This window comes from Melanotaenia boesemani, chromosome 1, assembly GCF_017639745.1.
Source record: "Melanotaenia boesemani isolate fMelBoe1 chromosome 1, fMelBoe1.pri, whole genome shotgun sequence".
NCBI lineage: Eukaryota > Metazoa > Chordata > Actinopteri > Atheriniformes > Melanotaeniidae > Melanotaenia > Melanotaenia boesemani.
The window spans coordinates 8,475,149-8,497,385 of NC_055682.1; the positions used below are offsets into that span (position 1 = coordinate 8,475,149).

The 22,237-nt window shown below is 40.3% G+C and overlaps 2 protein-coding genes across 2 annotated transcripts in view; both read right to left on the reverse strand.

Annotated features, from left to right (window-relative positions):
- The window catches only part of LOC121639597 (N-acetyllactosaminide alpha-1,3-galactosyltransferase-like), a 137,019-nt gene that overhangs the window by 97,631 nt on the left and 17,151 nt on the right, over positions 1 to 22,237 (reverse strand). The window lies entirely within an intron of this gene.
- On the reverse strand, positions 1,828 to 15,690 carry LOC121639583 (N-acetyllactosaminide alpha-1,3-galactosyltransferase-like). Its single transcript, XM_041984908.1, has 7 exons — positions 15,313 to 15,690; positions 14,893 to 15,005; positions 13,323 to 13,411; positions 11,753 to 11,827; positions 11,505 to 11,600; positions 5,382 to 5,519; positions 1,828 to 5,114 (listed from the first exon to the last, which is right to left on the reverse strand). Exons 3-7 carry the CDS (start codon positions 13,325 to 13,327, stop codon positions 4,430 to 4,432), a joined length of 999 nt encoding a protein of 332 aa, XP_041840842.1. The 5' UTR covers positions 13,328 to 13,411; positions 14,893 to 15,005; positions 15,313 to 15,690; the 3' UTR covers positions 1,828 to 4,429.

A 22,237-nucleotide genomic window follows, 5' to 3' on the forward strand; every position in this document is an offset into this window, starting at 1 on the left:
GACTTCCACCACCATTTTTACAATAGAGTCAATCAGTAGCCACAGTGTAGATGACACAGGATGCACAATAAAGCTCGCCCAGGATGACAGAATTTTAGGGGTTTGCTTGTGCCTGTTAGCCTGCAATTTAGCTGCACTCTTAGCCCAGATTTTATTTGAACATAATTTTTTTTAGCATTTTAGCATTTTTTTTAGCATTTTATGTTTTGTATAAAAAGTGTCTCATTACTAAAACAAATAAGTTGTTTCTAATATTTTCTACATCGTGCAGCATAATAATAATGATTAGCAAAGATAACTGAACATGTTATGTTTATGTCAGAGGGGGCAGGGCTACTTTCAAAACTCAACATATCTGGACCACAAAGGCTCATGGGAAATGCAGATTCAGCTGAAATTTTTAATTGATGTGCTATAAATTTGAGTTCTGTGCTTTAATTCCTGTGCTATGTTAACAATTAGAAAATGTTAGAAAGTTCTGTCCTGTTTGAATTTTAAAGCTGGTACCATGAGTGAAATGTACAGTACAGGACAAGAAGCCTACCACCAACCACATTTATTATATATTGCATATTGCATCATGCGTGAAAAAGGTAATGGTTACTGATATAACATAATCTTTTGTTACCTTTTCAGTTCACTTTTCAGTTACACAGTAAGCAGTTCTGAACTCTCAATCTGTTGCAAACTCTCTGTGAGGGATCTGGATGAAACCCTTAGGATATAAAAGGGTTCTGGTTATAACCCCCACTGAGGGTTATTGGTGGAACCATCACATCATTGCAGGGTTCAGTGTAGAACCTGTCATAGGGGGTTCTGAGTATAACCTTCTACTTATTGTTCTAAGTGTAACCCTTTATGAAAGGTTCTAGTCAGAACCCTCTGAAAAGGTTTCAGTTAAAATATTCGGACCCCTCTTTAGAAGACCCTTAACAACACTGATTCATTTAACTTGCTCCATCACAAAACTTTTTTCAGAATCAGATTAATATTCCATCTGTCCGTTTTCTATAAAAACAATTAGAAGCCAAGAACTAGTTAAAGAAAACCAGATTGCATCGAATATTGACTTTGACTCAATCCCCCATCCTGAGCATGCAATGTCCGGCAACAGTGGAACTGAAAAAAAAAAAAAAAAAACTCTTATTTAAGCGTAAGGAAAAACCTCCAGCAGAACCCGGCTCAGGGAAGGCAGCCATCTGGCTCGACCGGTTGAGGTTGAGAGTACAGGAAAGTGAAACCAGGTGGATAATATGCACCCAAAGTATTCATATTTTGCATGGCAACTAAGGTAGAGACGCAGCAAACAGGGAGCACCAGCATCCTCTTAATCTTCTCCTCCTCAACAACCTATGAGATCTAACCTATGTATCTAACTTTCTTTCTCAGTTTTGTTGAAAGAACATGGACATTTAAGGTGTAACTACACCTCCTACTTTTCATGTAACGTCACCCACTGCCAAAATGAATGCCTGAAACTGCAAGGGTTGGGGTGGGAGGTGTGGGGTGATCAGGGAGCGGAGAGTGGGCAGGTCGGGACAGACAGCAGCTCAGTGGCCATGAGCAAGATGGAAAGAGAAGTTTTTTGTACGGGAATTTTGAGCCATTTTAACCCACAAAATCCCATTTTTGAAGAAACGGAAAAATAAATAAAGAAAAAATAAAATAATTTTAACGACAGTATACATGGTTTCATCACAATTAAGTAAGACTGTAGTAAGACTACATTTTAGGGTGCACTACACCCTTAAGTAAAGAAAAAAAATCCTCTCATAAAAGCCATGGACGGGAGGACCCAAATGCAGGCAGAATGAGGCAGACCGCTGGTGATAACAAGGGTTTTAATGTCCTGAACTCAAGAACCACTGAAGGAGACAGCAAACAATGAACTCATAAGGAGGAACTGAAAATAATAGACTTAAATACAAAGAGACACACTAGACACATGTGACGTGAGTGACTAATCAGACCAGGTGCACTAACTAGCAGAAACCAAAAACACTGAAACAGTAACATGACTTTTTAATACCAAAGACACATAAACCAGAAAAACATGACAAGACCCAAAATATGAGAACATAAAAGTAACTACAAGATCACAACCTGATTCATGACAAATCCCTCTTTATTAAAAGTAAATCCAATGATGCAAGTATTTCTATCTTTTAAAAAGATACACAGTCACATACACATGCCCCACCCATTTAAAGATATGGACAATCAACCCCGCCTTCCCAAACAAAAAAAGTGGAGATAAAAAAAAAAGACATAGGCTGTGTCCGAATGTCCATCGTCATTCCAAATCCAATCCAAAGTTGTGAAAATATTTTTATTTTTATTCCTTATGTTGAATTTTATTCTTTGTTTGTTTGCTTATAGGTAATTTTGCGCAGCTCAATTTTTTTTTGCCTCCTTGTGCCATGTTGAGCTTCTGCCCGCATTGCATTGTGGTATATATTGACCCATCTAGTGACCATCGATGCTCACTACTTTTCAAGATGCATTGTGGGTAATTTTGAGTGCCCTACTTTTTTCTCTCTGGACATCCGGACACTTCGACAAAATGGCGTGACCCCTTTGTAGGGAGTAGGGAGCACATTCGGACACAGCCATACATTTTTCCAAAAATCCTTATTGGCTTTACAGGTATTACTTCACCCAGAAAACATGGTACACCATACAGTTTCTTTCATCAGATTTAAACAAATGGTAAAGTTTAAAAACCTGCATAGGTTTGAAAGACAAAGCAAACCCATCACAGGTCTGTTGGGCTTTTATAACCTGCAGTGGTGGGTACCTACATTAACTAACTGCTTTGAACTGGAAAAGTTTCAACGATAGACTAGAGCATTGGTTCCCAAACCTTTCAGCTGTTGTACTGCATACAATCCTTTTTATTTACACTACTTTAAACATAAGATGGGTATTCCTTGGGTCCAAACTGTCTAACTTCGAAAGGTTCCTAAATTCTATTTTATATTAGATTGTCCTATAGCTGCCAACTTTGCTTGATGGCAACTCTGTTTGGTATGAACTTATGTACTTCTGCAATTACTACCATAGCCTTCATTCTTTTGCATCACTCTTTAAAGACCAACATTTTGACTGCTGTATCTCAATTCAAAACTACTTCTGTAAGGATACAGCACCAGGGGCCTCATTTATCAAGCTAGCATAGTAACAAAAACCGGTGTATGCCAAATATAGTCAACTTTTAGGATTTATGAAAACCAAACTTGACGGGAAAACGTTCCTACCTCCAAACAAACTCTGACCCAGGCGTACGCACATAATCTAGAAAAACAGGATATGGCGACACCAATGGTACAGAATAAAATCAAGAAAATGCTGTAAAATGTGAGACATTTGTGCACATCCACTATTACCTTTCACACCATATGTTATAGATTAAAGCTGTTTGCAGAAATGAATAAAGAGGCACATTCGATATTAATAATCTTAAGAGTGTGTGTGTGTGTGTGTGTGGGGGGGGGGGGGGGGGGGGTCTCAAGATAAAGGTAGATGATATTAATAAGAACCTCAATCACTAAAATATGTCATTGTGAAACAAAACTTGCATGTTCTAAAACACAACCAGCTAAATAAGGTGGACAGTCTGGCGTTCCCTCACGTGTACCTGTTTTACAGTTGATTCTGATTTATAAACGGGAACAGGCGTAGGACGTGTATCCGCACAGTTTTATAAATCTAAAAGTTGAAGTGCGCGGCATTTCCTTTTTGGGCCACAGACGCCACCTGTAGTTTGCTTTGCTACGCACAGTTTGATAAATTAGGCCCCAGGTCTTTGGATATTTCCTTCATTAATATTTTCATATTTTTGCTCAAACAAACTAATCCATTCCTTCAGTATCCACCATTCACACAGCTGTTTCACTGAAACAGCATCTTTTAGTTAGTATTAGCATTGCTTATTGCCACAAATTTAAAAGCTGATGCAGTTCTAACTTGATTTCTTTCTATATTTTCATGCATGGACTACTTTGATATCCTATAAGTGGAAGTGGTTGACTGTTTAAACCTGGGTTACTCAATCCGGTCCCACAAGAGCCGCAATCGAGCAGGTTTTCAAAGTATTTCTGCTTAAACACACCTGAATCATTAATTTAAGTCAGGTGTATTGAAGCAAGGATACATGGAAAACCTGCTGGATTGCAGGTCTTGAAGGATGGGACTGAGTAACCCTGGTTTAAACCAGCTAATTGGGTGTCCGAGTGTTCTACAGACAGTTAATCTTCTCTATTGGACAAGCTTGATTTTCCTTTTAATGCTATTTTAAAACATGTAAAGAAAGATTTGTTAAGATAATATAGACTTAAGCACAAATTCTTAATTTGGCCCTTCTGTCAAGACAGTAAACAGATTCACACTTGTTTGTGAATTCATCCCAATCTCTTTGATTTTGGCCACACTACCGAGTACGAAGCTTGTCATATTGCTTTGGTGCCCAAGTCAGGCGAACAACCAGAATGTGTTTCTTGTCAGGAACATTGTTGTCCCAGCAGTACTCAGGGGAGAGGAGCTGGGTTGGTTTGTTAAGCCAGAAAAACTTGTTTAGATGACTCTCATCATGCCACAGAGCCTCCACGTCATTCAGTTTATCTTCCATGATGTTCACATGACAAAAGTCTGCCAAAGCTTTCACATTTTGCAATGATCCTCCAAAGAGAGCCGCATGGTAGTAGTAATCTCCATTCTCCATGTAAGCTTTGGATTTGGGATTTTTGTCATAGGTGAACCTGTCCTTTGGAACGTTGTAAAAGTCGGCATGGAGCAAAGCCACGGACTCCCCAAGGGCCTCTGAGCCAAATCTATTCTTAAATTCCTGATCAACATCAAAACAGAAGACATAACTGAACTTTCCTTCGAGTTCCGTTTCTATCGTTTCTGATATGGTCTTCATTCGCATCATGGAGATATCCTGCCATCTGCTATACTTTTGCACCTTGACAACTTTCAGGTCTCGCTTAGGAGCAAGTTCAATATTTGGCACCTTCTCTGGTGATTCTGTAAACACGTAATATGTCACCGGTAATCCAATCATAAAATGCTTTTCTGCTGATGTTAGGAAAGTGTTGAGGTAGGCATCCAGGTACCTTTAGGAGACAGGGAGAGAACAAGAACACAATTATCTTGCTTACTGTGCTTTTCCTTTAGATTTTTAAGACTTGACATTTAAACAAGGGTTACTTATTTTTGTATAACTACTGTCACTCACTCAGTCTTGTACCAGTTTCACTAAATTACAAGCTGCAGTATTTGCATGTTTGATTCATTCAGGTTAAAGAAAAGTAAAAGTAGTAGACATCAGAACTAGTAATTGTCTTCACTTCCTAAATGACAATGTTCATAAAAACACAAACCTTCCCACAGCAAACACAGTGAGAGCCACGCTTGTATTTCCTTCTTGGTGCTTTTTGTCATAAAGTTTTGGGTCAAACATTAACTCCCAGATAATAGGAGCACCCCAGTAAGTGCGAGTCTGAACATCATTTCTGATCCTGAAAAACAAAATAAAAAATTAGTAATTATTAAACAAATGCTTTTAATCACTTAAGACAGTTCCACACTGTGCTGTCATTAGATTAAAAAAATTGAGATGAATTAATTGTGATCTGTAATTAATCTAATTAATCTCTTTTTTAATCTCACCTAAAAATTGCTGAGTAAAGCCCTCACCTTGAGATATTTTCATTAAATTCATTATTTTGGCAGATCGAAAGATTGATATAACAAAAACAGTGGCTTTATAAAGTCATTTATTATAATATAATAACTTTATTTATAAGGCACTTTTCATGCTGGGGCAACACAAAGTGCTTTACATAAAAAATTTTGTCTAATTGTTTTTATTAGACTTGAACAGATGAAGTCCTAGCAATTTACATTTTGCTATTATTACTTTTGTCAGATTCAAGTTATTTCTGTGACCATTGTGAGTTTTTCCTTCATTAACCGAAGGGTACCAACAAATTTGTCCACGTGTGTAGTTGAGGCAGCAAGGGTAGAAAACAAAGGACTGAAAGACTGTGGGTCAGCATCTCATAATCTGTAGTTCATATCACACATTTTCTCAAAATTTCATTTTACAAAAACTCTCCAAGATTCATCACTGATTACAGAAAGGTTAGTGCTGTGACTGTTACTGATGGATATCCATTACCCCTCATTGTGGACTGTGTGGATATTATTGGAGCTGCTCGTTTTGTCAGTAAGCTGGATCTATTGAAGGGTTACTGGCAAGTTTGGCTTACAGACCGTGCATCCGAAATATCTGCGTTTGTAATGCCAGATAGATTCTTACAGTACATGGTAATGATGTTTGGAATGTAGAGTGTGCCTGCTTCTTTCCAGCGCCTAGTAAACATGTTGTTTTCAGATTTGCCAAAATGCAACATGTATCTTAATGACGTGATTGTGTACACCGATACTTGGGATGAACACGTCTGTCCTTCGTGAAGTGGTCTCTTGCCTTGCTAAGCTAACCCTAAATCTAGCAAAATGTGAATTTGGAAAAGCGACAGTAACGTATTTGGGAAGACAGGTAGGTCAAGGTGTGGTGTGCCCAGTCGACGCGAAGATCGCCGCAATTGCTGACTTCCCTGTCCCGGAAACCCTGAAAGCTCTGAGGTGCTTTCTGGGGATGATAGGATATTACTGCAACTTTTGCCGTAACTTTGCAACCGTGGTACACCCTCTGACCTCTTTATTGAGCCCGAAAGTCAAATTCATGTGGACTCCTGAATGCCAACATGCATTTGAGAGTGCAAAATATCTGCGGGTGTATGCTCTGGTTCTCGCTGCACCAGATCTAACTAAACCTTTTAAACTGGGAGTTGATGCCTGTGCTGTAAGAGCAGGCGCCATGCTGCTACAATCAGGTAGTGACGGGACTGATCACCCCGTTTTGCTATTTTTCCCGCAAATTGAACAGACACCAGCTGCATTATTCCACCATTGAAAAAGAAACGCTGTCTTTGCTCTTGGCACTACATTACTTCGATGTATATGTGTGTTCCAGTCCTGCCCCCACTCAGGTATAAAATTTAAAGTAATGTGTTAAATATGTACTTGTCCAGATGAGCTGAGAAAATTTTTGCAGCCACAACAGGCACCTGTAGAAGCTGCTAGAGAGGAGGCCTTAGTCTCATTGTCTTCGCCAGAGACTCTCATTGAAGAATGTCAGTTAATTCAACAAAGCATTACTACAGTAGTATTATGTTTTTTTCATCTAACAATTATTAAATAATATTTGGATCTGTAGCAAGCAGATCTAAATGAAGAACACTGAATGCACACTGAAATGTCATAAAGGTGAATGAATACAGACAGACTGTATTCTCTCTGTGTCTCTCTGAGTGGCTGGAAGGGCACTCAGTATAACTAACCAACTTTGTGTTACAACTTATTTATGAAACATCCAACCATTCCATACATTTTCTGCTGCTTATCTGGAGTCGGGTCAAGGCGTAGCTGCCTAAGCAGGAAAACTCAGACTTTCCTCTCCCCATCCACATTCACCAGCTCATCCAGAGGGATCCCAAGGTGTTCCCAGGCCAGCTGAGAGATGTAGCCCATCCAGCGTGTCCTGGGTCTTCCTCTGGGCCTCTTTCCGGTGGCACGTGCCTGGAACACCTCATTAGGGAGGCGTCAAGGAGGCATCCTAACCAGATGCAAGAGCCACCTCATCTGGCTCCTCTTGATGTGGAGGAGCAACGGCTCTACTCTGAGCCCCTCCCGGATCACCAAGCTTCTCACCCTATCTCTAAGGGAGAGGCCGGCCACCCTGTGGAGAAAACCCATTTTGGCCGCTTGTATTCGCAATCTTGTTCTTTCAGTCATTACCCACAGCTCGTGACCATAGGTGAGGGTAGGAACGTAGATCGACCAGTAAATCGAGAGCTTTGCCTTTTTTCCCAGCTCCTTCTTCACCACGACAGACCGATGCAAAGTCTGCATCACCGCAGACGCCGCACCAATCCACCTGTCGATCTCTTGCTCCATCCTTCCCTCACTCGTAAACAAGACCCTGAGATACGTGAACTCCTTCACTTGGGGCAGGACCCTATTGCAGACCCGGAGAGAGCACTCCACCCTTTTCCGGCTGAGGACCATGGTCTTGGACCTGGAGGTGTTGATTCTCATCCCAGCCGCTTCACACTTGGTTGCGAATCGCTCCAGTGAGAGCTGAAGATCATGGAAGATCAAGCCAACAGAACCACATCATCCGCAAAGAGCAGAGACCCAATCCTGAGGCCACCGGACAGGATCCCCTCAACACCTCAGCTGCGCCTCGAAATTCTGTCCATAAAAGTTATGAACAGAATCTGTGACAAAGGGCAGCCTTGGTGGAGTCCAACCCGCACTGGAAATGATTCTGAGTTAATGACGGCAATGCGGACCAAGCTCTGACACTGGTCGTGCAGGGACCAGACAGCTCGTACAAGCAGGTCCGACTCTCCATACTCCCAGAGTACCCCCCACAAGAGTCTCTGGGGGACACGGTCGAATGCCTTCTCAAAGTCCACAAAGCACATGCAGATTGGTTGGGCAAACTCCCATGCCCACTCACAGACCCTGAAGAGAGTGTAGAGCTGGTCCACTGTTCCACAACCGGGACGAAAACCACACTGCTCCTCCTCAATCCAAGGTTCGACTATCCGACGGACCCTCCTCTCCAGCACCCCTGAATAGACCTTACCGGGGAGACTGAGGAGTGTGATCCCCCTGTAGTTGGAGCACACCCTCTGGTCCCCCTTTTTGAAGAGGGGGACCACCACCCTAGTCTGCCAGTCCAAGGGAACTGTCCCCGATGTCCACGTGATGCTGCAGAGGCGTGTCAGCCAAGACAGCTCTACAGCATCTAGAGCCCTAAGGAACTCTGGGCTGACCTCGTCCACCCCGGGACCTTGCCACCGAGGAGCTTTTTAACCACCTCAGCGACCTCAGCCCCAGATATGGGAGAGCCAGCACCACCCACCCCAGACTCTGCTTCCTCATCGGAAGACGTGTTGGTGGGATTGAGAAAGTCTTCAAAGTATTCCCTACACCATCTCACAATGTCCCAAGTCGAGGTCAGCAGCCCCCCATCCCCACTGTACACAGTGTTGACGGAGCACTGCTTTCCCCTTCTAAGCTGCCGAATGGTGGACCAGAATCTCCTCGAAGCCGTCCGGAAGTCATTCTCCATGGCCTCTTCAAACTCCTCCCATGCCCGAGTTTTTGCCTTAGCAACCACCGAAGCTGCGCTCCGCTTAGCCCGCTGATAACCATCAGCTGCCTCTGGAGTCCCACAGGCCAAAAAGGCCCGATAGGACTCCTTCAGCTTGACGACATCCCTTACTGCCGGTGTCCACCAACGAGTTCGGGGATTACCACCGCGGCAGGCCCCAACGACCTTACGGCCACATCTGCGGCTGGCCGCCTCGACAATAGAGGCACGGAACACAGCCCATTCGGACTCAATGTCCCCTGCCTCACCCGGGACATGGATGAAGCTCTGCCGGAGATGGAAGTTGAAACTCTTTCTGACAGGGGACCCTGACTTCCCAGCAGACCCTCACAACCCGCTTGGGTCTGCCAGGCCTCACCGGCATCCTCCCCCACCATCTGAGTCAACTCACCACCAGGTGGTGCTCAGTTGACAGCTTTGGCCCTCTCTTCACCCAAGTGCCCAGAACATGCGGCCGTCTACAAAGTCGATCATCGAACTGCTGCCTAGAGTGTCCTGGTGCCAAGTGCACATGTGGGCACTCTTATGTCTGAACAAGGTGTTCGTTATGGACAGTCCATGACAAGCACAGAAGTCCAACAACAAAACACCACTCGGATTTAGATTAGGGGGCCCGTTCCTCCCAATCACGCCCCTCCAGGTCTTGCTGTCATTGCCCACGTGAGCATTGAAGTCCCCCAGCAAAACGAAAGAGTCCCCGGAAGGAGTGCTCTCCAACACCCCCTCCAAGGACTCCAAAAAGGGTGGGTACTCTGAACTTCTATTTGAGCATAAGCACAAACAACAGTCAAGACCCGTCCCGCCACCCAAAGCGGAGGGAGGCAACCCTTTCGTCCACCGGGGTAAACCCCAACGTACAGGCGCCATGTTGGCTCTCACCGGGAAGCAACTCCAGAATGGCAGAGGGTCCAGCCCCTCTCAAGGATAGTGGTTCCCGAGTCCAAGCCGTGCGTCGAGGTGAGTCCAACTATATCTAACCAGAACCATTCAACCTCGCGCACCAGCTCAGGCTCCTTTCCCGCCAGAGAGGTGACATTCCACGTCCCTAGAGCTAGCTTTTACAGCCGAGGATCAGACCACCAGGGTCCCCGCCTCTGGCAGCCACCCAGCTCACACTGCACCCGACCCCTATGGCTCCTGCAGGTGGTGAGCCCCTGGGAGTATATGAAACATACTTCAAAAATTAAATTTGATTGCTTGATTGTTTTTTTGTTTCACACAGTAGCATTATTTTGTTTTGTTCATAAATGTAGCAGTTTTTATAGTTTGTTGGTTTTTTGACTGCACAGTTTTACATTGTTTTAAGATTTGCACTTGTGCCATTTCTTGCCCTGAACTTTTGCACTGTTATTTATTTTTAACTAAATGTTATTTATTTTGTGCTATTTATATATATTTTTTAGCAGTTTAGAGTATTTCAGTGTGACTTTGTTTTGTTTGTTAATAAAGAGACAAGAATTTGTAGATTAGTTACAAAATGAGTGCGACTGCGTTATATAGCTTCAGTTTAGCTAAGCATTTTGCCACTTGGGGGGCAAAACTCCTGTTTTGCCTAGGGCCGATAATGTTCACATTAGTCCTACTCAAAGTTAAACTAAATTCTAGAGAATAATTTAATTCAACATTTACATATTTCGAACCATATATAGTATAAAGATACCAAGTACCTATATAACATTTATTTTGGTTATTTTCATTATTTTCTCAGACTCTATTTCTATCGTAATTCTGCTCTTTATCTTCAGCTTTAAGTTGTCTCTCAAGGCTTCCCCTGGAAGTTATGATAAGATTTGCCCAGGGTTCCTTAAGACTCTGGATTTTGCAACATTATGTGGGCATCGAAAACAGTGCCTCTGGACAGACAGACTGGGGTACTGCCCCTCCTCTTCAAAAAGGGGGACCAGAAGGTGCGCTTCAACAACAACAATCACGCTTCTCAGCCACACTGGTAAGGTCTTTTTGTGGGTTCTACAGTGAAGGGTTCATCTAAGGATAGTCTAACCAGGAGGAGGAGGCCCAGTAGAAGATCCAAGATCTCTGCTTAGACTACTGACCCAGTGGCCCGATCCCAGATAAATGGAGGAGAATGGGTGGGTGGATGGATGGTGGTTACAAGGTGAAACATAACTAGTTCTTGGTTTAAAACTGAAAGAACAACAAGTCATCTGTTTTGTCTCTCACTTATGTGGATTTTCATCAGCTGCAGAGGGAAGTCAAAATTAAAAGATGACTAATTAACATTTCATTCTCTTACGTAAAGTCAAGAGTGTGATCCACATTAATGGTTGGTTTTGATGGTTCTTCATGGATCACTGGCAGATTCTTCAACAAGGCAATGCTTCTTAGCTGCCTATTGTGAAGAAAGAAAAGTGAGACCCTCTTAACATTCTATTCAAATTGTTTGAAAGACATCATGGTGAAATCAAAACAAAAAAGAACACAAAAGTATTTGCTTATATATGCTCCTACTGAAATCTAAAAAATAAGAACTTGTTTACATACCCGAAATAGAAAGAACTGAATACTACAATACATAGCAGAAGACAGGTGAATATTCCAATCCTTTCCTTGAAGTCCCTAGAAAAAAACAATGCAAATATAAAATCCATTTGTACATATTAGTTAAATAACCAACAAATACATGTTGTTGTACATAATGCCTAATTTGTAATATGACACAAATAAAGCTAACTGAACTGCATCATAAAAACAGCATGACAAAGGGCAGAGAAAGCTGCCTCTGATAGCTTTCTTGTATTTCATTCCCTGTCTGCTATGAACAGTTTGTTTGTGCCACTATTACGTGTGCGGTTGTCATGTGACTGCAAAGCGATCTTTAATTTGTAAAAGCACAGCAAGTGCAATGGCAAAATGGTGTGTTTGAGAAAATCTCACTTACACTAAACATTGATGTCAAGTAGGTGGCCACAAAATTTTGGCCCACATCTGCCAATTTGAGGCTGATGTTGTACAGCATCATTATGTGGAAACTCTGCTTTATTCCAGCTTAGCTAGTCCCCTGGCTGCTACAGATTAAATATTAAACAGCATTTTTAAATGTTAGCTAAAACCACATACCTCTACATTGGAACCTGTTTTCTTCTTCATCTTATCTAAACTTTTTGAAAGTCGCACCTGAGCGCCTACCTGAAATACGCCCCACCATAACTCATCCTTCCCCCTCTCTCATACAACACGCCGGTGCTGTGCCAAGGACAGTTTTCCTGTCTGATGGTACTTTAAAATTTAACATTTAACAGCCTTGGTGAAAGTGAAACTACTTCTTGCAGATTGTGCAAATTGCATCAATGTCCTTTGTATACCTAAAATCTATCCACAGGGTCAGCAGCCCCCCAACTGCATCTTGCTTCTAAACACCTTCATACCCTTCCATCACAACAGAGAAATGACAGTTTAAGGGATTTCAATTTCATGATTAACTACAAAGCTTGTGATTAATTAGATTACTTTCATTACCTGACCCTTATGTATATCTATCTATCTATCTATCTATCTATCTATCTATCTATCTATCTATCTATCTATCTATCTATCTATCTATCTATCTACATATAATATATATATATATATATGTATATATATATATATATATATATAGGGAGAGAGAGAGAGAGAGAGAGAGAGAGAGAGAGAGAGAGAGAGAGAGAGTATAGTAGTATAGTGTTTGCCTACAGGTTCCTGTGCTATTGTGTTTGTCCTTCCAAATGTCAGCTTAGCAGCTTGACTCCCCCTGAACATGTATTGCTTTAGAGACTGGGTTTTTGGGGCCCTGGTTGACAGCAGTACTGATTTGTGAATATTGTAAATAGTTAATAAATAAGACATAACACATTGGATTGTTTAAGTGGAAAACCTGTTTTTCCACTTAAATGCCTCGTGGTCCATGTGGTGAGATTCTTTATTCTTCTTTTTGGTTCTTGCTGGTGGAGCAAGAATCAATTAAGTCTGTATAAGAAACTTATTATTTGGATAGAGCCTGCTTTGTGGTCATTGTTTCGGGACCCCCAACTCACTCTCCCAACCACCCTTGAAAAAGAGCATCATAATGTACCTCATGGCTGTGAGACAGTGTCTTTTCAGCGTCCTAGCAAACGATCCTTTAAGGTGACGGCACACAGTTGCCAACTAGTAGAGCGACACCTTTAATGAAACAAAACAAATAAGAGATACATGCAAATCGAACAGGTGTTGCCAAGTGACTAAGGTAGACAGACAACACACACACACACACGCACACACACACACACATCAGAATCATATGATAAGCTGACGCCAGTGAGAGCAGTAGAAGAAGAAACTTCCATGTTGCTAATATTGCAAAAGGTGGCTAAGAATGTTGTCAAGTTGCAGTAAACAGGGGTAGAGGCAGCTGTGCACAAAGTGCAGCCAATGGTCGGAAATCAGTCGCCATTTGTACCAAGATGTTTTTATTGTGGTGAGCTTCTTCGCTTGATACCAAAGAAGGTCAGAAATTCAAAATCGTCTGGGATTTTGCTGGGTGATATAATCTCACATAAAATATAATGACAAAAGAGATGTCAAAAATGCTTAATCCATTTCTTCTAGACTAAAGTGAGAGTAATCTGTGAAACCAAAATGAATTTACTGACTTGTTTTTCGCCTCTTTCTCATTTTTGTCTCCAAAAGTGAAAGATGCTCAGGGTCACAAAAATGAGAATTGTTAACTAATTAGTGGTAGGTGTATCAATCCAAAAATAACTTGGCAGTGATGAGGATGATACTTTAGTTTCAGCGTCTCTTCTGTATGCACTGCTGTGGTTTCATCCAGTAGGCGTCCAGGCGTCTGTATAATTGTTGCTGCAACGTGGCACAAACACTGTTTTTTTTCCCCCTCATTCCTTGTGTTTTGATGTTGTGCCATCAAATAACTCAGTGGCATCAGGCAAAATATCTCATGTTTGCAAATGAGAACTGGTTCTCAAACATTTTTACCTGGTTAAATAAAGGTTAAATAAAAAATAAATAAAAAAGAAGCAAGCAAGTCAGTACAGTAAGCCCAACCTAGCCAGCAGCACACACACATCTTTTTATATATATATCTCTATATATATCTATATATATATAGATATATATATATATATACATATATTTAACCTTTGTTTTAATAGTTGAGTCATTCTGTAAGCTGTTTATCCACCTTAATCATTAATAATCATTATAAAAGTATATACAATCCACGTCTGTAATAAAATAGAAAGCACACTATGCAATTAGGTACAGATACACTCCCCCATGGAGTAAGGTTTCTTATCTCCGTCACATAAAATCTTGTTTCATTGTGTAAGATGTAAAGATTCATTCTCTGGATACCATAACTAAAACAATCATTTTAACCCCAAACCCAATCTTCATTCTAAAATGTAAAGTCTATTTTATTCACTTGATTTATCAGGGGAATCTTTTTGATAAAAAAAAAAAAAAAAAAATTTATCACATGGTCATCTCTATTTTGTATCACTACCTCTCCAGGAAAAGAAAAATAGGACCTTATATTCTTACAATATGTAAAGTTTTTTTTTTTTAATTCTCTTGATAACACAATATTTATCTGCTAAAAATTAACTAAAGTTTTCTCTGGCAAATAATTACTGATGACTTACCAGTGAGGAGATTTTCGCAAAGACCTGTTAACCTGTTAGAGTTCAAAGTGCCTGAAGAAAGTTGTAATCCCAGTTTTGTCAGGAAGGGGGAAACAGATGAATAGAGACTCCTCCTAATATGCAAAAGCAGAAGTTACAGTAAGTCAGTCCTGTGAACATCTTTCACCCTCAGTATAACTACACTGTTGGAGTCATCTTTTTAGAAAATCACGTGTTCTTGGAGGAATGAAATGGAAAAGAAAAAAAAATATTCTGGGTTTGAAGCAAACCAAACATCAATGTTTACTTAACTCAAGTAATTAATTTATTAAATTAGTATTAATCAAAAACAGATTTGAAGCAATGTGCAAAAGTGCAAGGGCACGTGTTACAGCCAGTCATGCCACTCACAGACAGTCACTCCATTCCATCCTCACTTACCTGATCCTCCACACTTGTTCCTGATCCGCTCATCAGCATTAAGCCAACCTTTCACACCTGTCTTCCTTTGTTTCTCCAGCCCTCACATACACCAGCACCACTGTCATTCCCTGTCGGACCTTAAACTACACTCCTTATGGACTCACTCCCTATCCATTCCTGGCTTCCTCAACCCTGTTACCTCTACCAGTATCGGTACCAGTATTATCCTTATTCTGAGTTCTGATCTGTTAATAAAGTGTCGCTAATGTGATCTTGTCTCCTTGGAGTCCTGTGTAACAGCACAAGATAGATTAAATATTATTTAAACAAACTTCTATAAACTGTGATTGAAAAGTGAAGCAAAAAGAGAGAAGGAAGGGTAGCAATTGCCAAGCCACCTAACTTGTTTCCTCTTGATGCAGAGCTGTGGGTCTACTCTGAGTCCCGCCCAGGTGACACGTTCTTTTTGCTACGGCTAAAATAAATAAATAAATCTCCTGTTGTTGAACCTGGATGAGATAACATCCCTAGGAGAGAAGAGCAGGCAGACACAGAGACACTGTTTTTTACGCTTTATCCGGGAATAGTTTTCATCTTATCCATAATTTATAATGTCTATTCTTTTCTTTATCCATGCTGCTTTAATATTTATCACTGTGCTGAAGTATGTATGTTAATTTTATTAACAAATTACACCATTTTTGGAAGTTTGTCATTTGTTCACTCTCACTGGTTCGTGCTAAATCTAGGTTTTAGTGGTTTTATGGAGTTGCACAGTTGAATTTAATTCTGTGCACACAAAATGAATTTCTGTTTATTCCTATCTGTGTAGAAACTTTTCCTCACTTTTATACATCTTTTCCCTCCTCATTGTTCTCTCCTCTGCATACTTATCCTGATTATCATGAACATTTCTCATAATATTCTTGTCTTTAATCTCTGTGAGGCAAGGGCATAGGTTTGATTCTGACATTGGTAGGGACATAAACGTTGATCTCAGAAGTCCCTGTAAGATGTGATTTTTTGCACTTTTGTTAATTTGCAATATCAAGTAATCTAAAGTGGACTGAAAATCTGAACAAGCAAAAGTTTGAACAATAGTTTATAATCCAAAACTTTTCATTTGTTTCTTTTTACCATACTGAATGCAGGATGATTTTCATTAATCATTTTGGTAATAATGAAGACAACTGTTGGCAACTGTTTCACATCAATATTGTCCAGACAAGAAGGACGTTTGACTCATTTACTACAGTGCAATCATCAGCATTACAGAAATATTCTTCAATCACAGTACAAGAATTATAGTTTATCAACTTATTAAAATTTTTCAAAAAAGCACTTTAAGTTGATATTTCAAATAACCATGAATGATAAAGTTCTATGTTACATTTACTGATACCTTTCCAAAACCAATCTGTATTAACATCTAGATAAAAAAAAACAACATACTGTTAGCAATACATTTAAACTATGCACATATTGCATATGGTCAGGAGAAAAGGTTCAGTGTCAGTTGAGTGTCCTTGGACACTTGCCCTGTTCCTAGTTGAAGTTGCCAAACACGTCTACGCCTTTCATTAGGTGAAATGAAATGTTGGTAAATTTGTTTTATGACAGTGTTAATCAGTTTCTCTTGATAGACATGACACACAGCAGTACTGTTCAGTCTGACTTTTGTCACTGTGGTTCTCAGCAATGTCTTTAATCTCCTGAAACTTTCAGCCTCAGATGATGAGACAGGCATTACTGAAAGTAACCTGACAAGAGTTTCAACTTGATCAAACAGGCTTCTCACTTCAACTGTCATTCCTCTTAAGTAATTAACAACTTTAGTACTAGACCTGAAGTTGTTTTTGGATCAAAACATGGCAAGTTGGACTTCCAGATTCACCCTGTTTAGTTTGGGATAGTCATCAACAACATCATTTAATTCTCCAGTCAGCAGAATTTCCTCCAGCTTCTGCAAGACATCTTGGTCTGGTTGGTTGAACCTCTCCTGAAACTGAATATAAACAGTGTCCAGCATTAAAACACAAGTCTGTTCTGTAATACACCTCAGGAGACTTGGGAATGTGATGGCTTTCCACACCAGAGTATTGTTTTGGTGCCTGTCTTTGGTGAGGAATCTGAGTCAACCAATGCCACTGCTTTCTCAAAAATCTTGTGGAAGATTTCCTCTTTTCTTTTGCACGGTAAACTGGATCTGACACATATTATTGCACGTCTCATTCCTGCAGTAGTCTGTTTTTGGAGAGACTTGCTCAAACCCTCCAGTTCCTCAATAACTTGAAATGCTAGGAGAAGTCCAAGCACAGTTTTGCCCTTTTCAAACCTGTCTCACAGTCCATTTGCCCTCACACCTGTGGTAGATCCACTTGATGCCATCTCCTCCAAGCTGGACAAAACACTTTCATACTGAGCCAGCACTGTTCTGATGGATTTTCCTCTAATTGTCCACTTGGTTGGGCACAGTGGTCTGAGTGATGCAAATGGCCCCTCTGAACCTGCTGCTGCTGAAAATAGCCATGAAAAGCTCATGTTTACTCAATGTCCATAGTTCATGAACCCAATGCAAGGCATTGCACATCACGGAACCTGCTTGACATGCAGACTGTGTAATTAAGTTAAGATAGTGTGCCTCACAATTAGAGTTGGGCATCGTTTGAACCGGTTCCGATTCCGGTTCCGTGTTTTGATTCCAGTTCCTAACGATTCTCAATTCCGATTCTTTTAAGAGTCGGGGTCAGGCCTCTCCAACTGCTTTTCCACTTCTCTCTTCATCTCCCTCTGCTCCTCTGTTAGTACTGCCTGTCAGCCTCACTTTTGTCACCTGACCAAATTAGCATATTGATGCTACATGGGACAACATGTATCCATTAAGTTTTAATTTAAAACACAATGATAAACATAGCATAGCTAGCATAGCTAACTAGGTAGATAAATATTTCAGATTCTCAGCTAGCCATTTTACCATGTTATATAGCATGTTAGCACGTTATCTAGGCAGCTAGCAATAAATGCTAACTAGGCACAATAGCATGCCAGATTGATGAAGATGAAGGTATTTTAGCATATTACACAAACACCCCACAAAACATGCTGTATAGATCCAAAGTAATTTATTCATATTGCAACAAATTAGAACACAAGCTTGTAAGAAGTCTGTAAGAATGTTAGATATATCTGAACTATAAACTCATTATCTAAACTCTTAGAGGCTCCTCTTATTGCCACTATTTTGTTTATTTCATTACTATATGCACAGTATGTAATGGGACAAATAAATGAGCGAAAATAATACAAAAGACTGTCTTCCGTCTGGTTGAACAACTTGTTGCCAACTGCTACATCCGTCTCCTAGGAAAATGAGAAAAGGGTATCAGTGTGCATATGTATATATACATACATGCACATGCACACAATCACATCCCACAATGTATTCTTCTAGACATTAATTCTATTTTAAATTTAGTAATACATCATAAAAACAGGTTTGGATCATTATAACACAAGCAATACTGGGCCCAATAATGGCATCAGAAGTGTTCATGACCATGTTCTGACCAATAGTGTGAAATAAATCCAAACAAAAGCATGGTTTTAAGATCTGCAGATATCAACATGGCCAGTAGGTGGCGCTATAGTGTTTAATCATGTACTAACATGTTGAGGTTGGAACTTTAATGGCAACTGCCAAATATTACATACTTTGGTCAACCGAGTCCTGAGTTATAGCCACTTCCTGTTTGATGGCGAGGGACTGAAACTTCACAGGCAGCCATTTTGATGAAGATGGTGTAAGGAGATCGTGATATTTTCAATGATGAGGTCTCCAAGAGTGATATTGATGAGTTTGAGTAGCTTTTTAAGGTTTTCAATGGTAAAAAATGTGGTACTTCTTGTTTCCAGGGGGCAGGGCTATGGCGTTGACAGCATCTGGACATGTAGATGTGGTCAGCATGAAAATGACATCTTACGTGGCCATTTTGGTCAAGATAGGTTGTTTTATATGTAAGTTATATCAGTTTTGTCTCTCATGGCGAGATATCAAAGTTTGAGGCCACGCCCCCGCCATGCCCTTTCTCCTTTGAGAAAGTTTTGCATAACTTTTGATCACACATGCCTCTGGAAGCTTCAGAGTGATTTTGAGGTAAATAAAATCTGTAGAATCTGTAGGAGGAGTTCGTTCAAATGCAATGGCAAGAAAAAGGCAAAAATGACCCTAAAAATGACACTTTTTTTCAAAATGGCCAGCTTCCTGTTGAAATTAGCCTATAGGTCTAATGGACAATTTTGTACAGCCTGGAATGGTAAATCAATGACATGAATTTCATGCATGTCGGTCCACGTAGTGGGCGGGGCTGGTTGATTAAGATATTGTAGGGGGCGCTATAGAGCCACTATGTCACTATTCCAGCATATGTCAATTTGGCTCAGTTCCACATCTGACTACGATCCTTCCTGCCAAGTTTGGTGGAGATCAATGGTACACCGGGTGAGTTACAAGTACTTCCTGTTTGGTGGCGTTGGACCAATATTCGCCATGGTTACGTTTGGCGAAGGAACTTGGGGTTTTTATTGTGGTATCATGAAAGGGTTTGACCTGCTGTGAAGCACTTTCAAGTGTCTGGAGTTCATGCCTGAGGAGAAGGACCCTGGCATCTGAAAAAAAGCACTTCCTGTTGAAAATGGGCGGGGCTTAGGGCTAGACCGGAAGTGGTCATATGGGTGTGTTCGGGACCGGACCATGAGTATTCCCTGTGAGTGTGATGGTGATTGGGTGAAAAATGAGGGAGTTATACTTATTTATGATGTCAGGTGTGTTATCGAAGGTCGCCATGGCACCACGGTCTCGCCTTGCAGCGTAGAGCAACAGTTTTCACCGGATATCATCACCAACTTGTTTTCAGGTGTCTGACCCAGTTTGACAAAGGTTCATAGTTTGGCTCTCACTTCTCTATCAGCATCCATGACACTAACTGCACAATGATTTGTGATAGTTAGTTCATATCTGCATAGAAATACATGGGATCTGCACAAAAGTTGACAATATTCATACTTGTTAAGTCCTTAACACATTAAAACACCTGTTGCCAATGCAACATGTTCGCTCTGGTTGGAGAGAACTGCTGGTTTTTATAATGTTTAGGATTCAGCCATCTCCATGTACATTGTTTCAAAATCATCACACAGTTCCACCGTGCCGTGTTAACCCGTTAATGCTCTAATGGGTTAACCTAAAAAAGTGCACGAGACGGGTGGCGGGGGCCACGAGGCTCGGGCCCGATGGATGCCGCTTGCGGCTTTAATTTCTTTTATTTCTTTTAAAATCTGTTTTCAATGCACTTGTTATTGCTTCATGCACCCTGCTGTAATGCTTTTAATGTTTTATGTAAAGCACTTCGAATCGTCTTGTACATGAAATGTGCTATACAAATAAATTTACCTTGCCTTGCTGTCAATGTGTGATACAATAAATCAATATCAGTATAACATCCAGCGCCAATTGTTTCCCTAATTGTGCTGATTAAAATATGAATACATTAAAAAATACATTTTATGTTAGCTGATAAGTGAATGTTATGATCTAGTATGACATGAGAAATACAAGCCTGAAGTAATCCCAGTTGCTAATCAATTATTTATTGAAGCTTTGTCTACTGCCGAATGATAAAAAAAAAAAAAAAAAAAAATTAAGTAAAGAAAATAAAAGGCCTCTGTAAAACCCACCTTAAACACTACCTTTATCTTTTTTTTTTTTTTTTTAATGCTGCATGGATGGGGTGTCAAAATGAGCCCCTCTGGTGGTTCTAGAGGGTCTTGGGATTTTAGCAGTTCTAGTGTTACATAAATAAATAAAACAAGTCTGTGATCTGTATCACCCCCAAAATCAGTTGTTTTATTTCACTGAAAATTACTTTTGAGTTATGTTGTTAACAGACAGAAAAACGAAAACCCCCGAAAACACACTCTGCCTTGGTGGAGGTACTAATGAAAAGATCTACACAGAGACCACATGACTCACACCCTATTTTTAGTTTTCTGCCACCTCATACATGCTACTATTTCTCAATAAAGAAATATGGAAATACTTTTTAAAATATTTACATAATGAGCATATGTGTACTAAAATGTGACACACAAGAGAATTTAACTTTTAAAAGAAAAATATTTTCTGTAGGTGCAAGGATTTCCCAAACATCTGTTAATTATACTTATTTGAACAGTATACCTTATTTAGAATTACAAAGCCACCATAAAAAAAAAAGTACAAATGAATGTTTTCACTGAAAATACACTCAGTTTAATAATCTCCTGTTGCTCAACAATTTAGCCTACAGTTTGCAAGTGGCATTTTCAGTCAGGCTTTTAGTCAGAATGCGCGTGAATGTGTGTAAATGATTACATAATGACAGGACACCAACGTATTTGCATTAAAAATGGTAAATTGGAAATAATTCACAGCTAAAAAAACAAAAGAAAGGAAATTCCACATACTACACATTGAATCAATACAGTGTAATATTTAGAATTACATATATTAAATTATTTATGTATGGTATGTCTGTACACTCTTTGTATATCCACCACATTGCAGCACATCTTCTCCTGCTGAGGCGATCGGCTCTTGAAAAGGGAATTCATATAAAAGTTAGTTCTGATCTCTTGATGCAAACACAATGGCTTTTAACATCATCAGGTGATGATAGTTTTGTTTGTGTGTTTTTGGCAAAATGTAGGAGCTGTAACTGGTGAAATAGCTGAATAGAAAATTTGTGCAACTTTCATTATTTCACTGCTGAACCTCTGAGGATTCCCTCCTTCTACGGTGATGGATCACCTATGTTTCCGCATTCCTTTTGGAGGGAGTTTAACGTAGGGATCTCATTGGACGAAGATTCCACAGCACTTCCTCTTCCACAGCCAACCAGAGTACAGG

Excerpts from the sequence above, each read along its gene's own strand:
- LOC121639583 (XM_041984908.1), bottom strand. Across the intron at positions 5,520-11,504 it reads GATCACACTCTTGACTTTAC|GATCAGAAATGATGTTCAGA; the intron begins GTAAGAGAATGA and ends TTTGTTTTTCAG. Across the intron at positions 5,115-5,381 it reads ACTGTGTTTGCTGTGGGAAG|GTACCTGGATGCCTACCTCA; the intron begins GTTTGTGTTTTT and ends TGTCTCCTAAAG.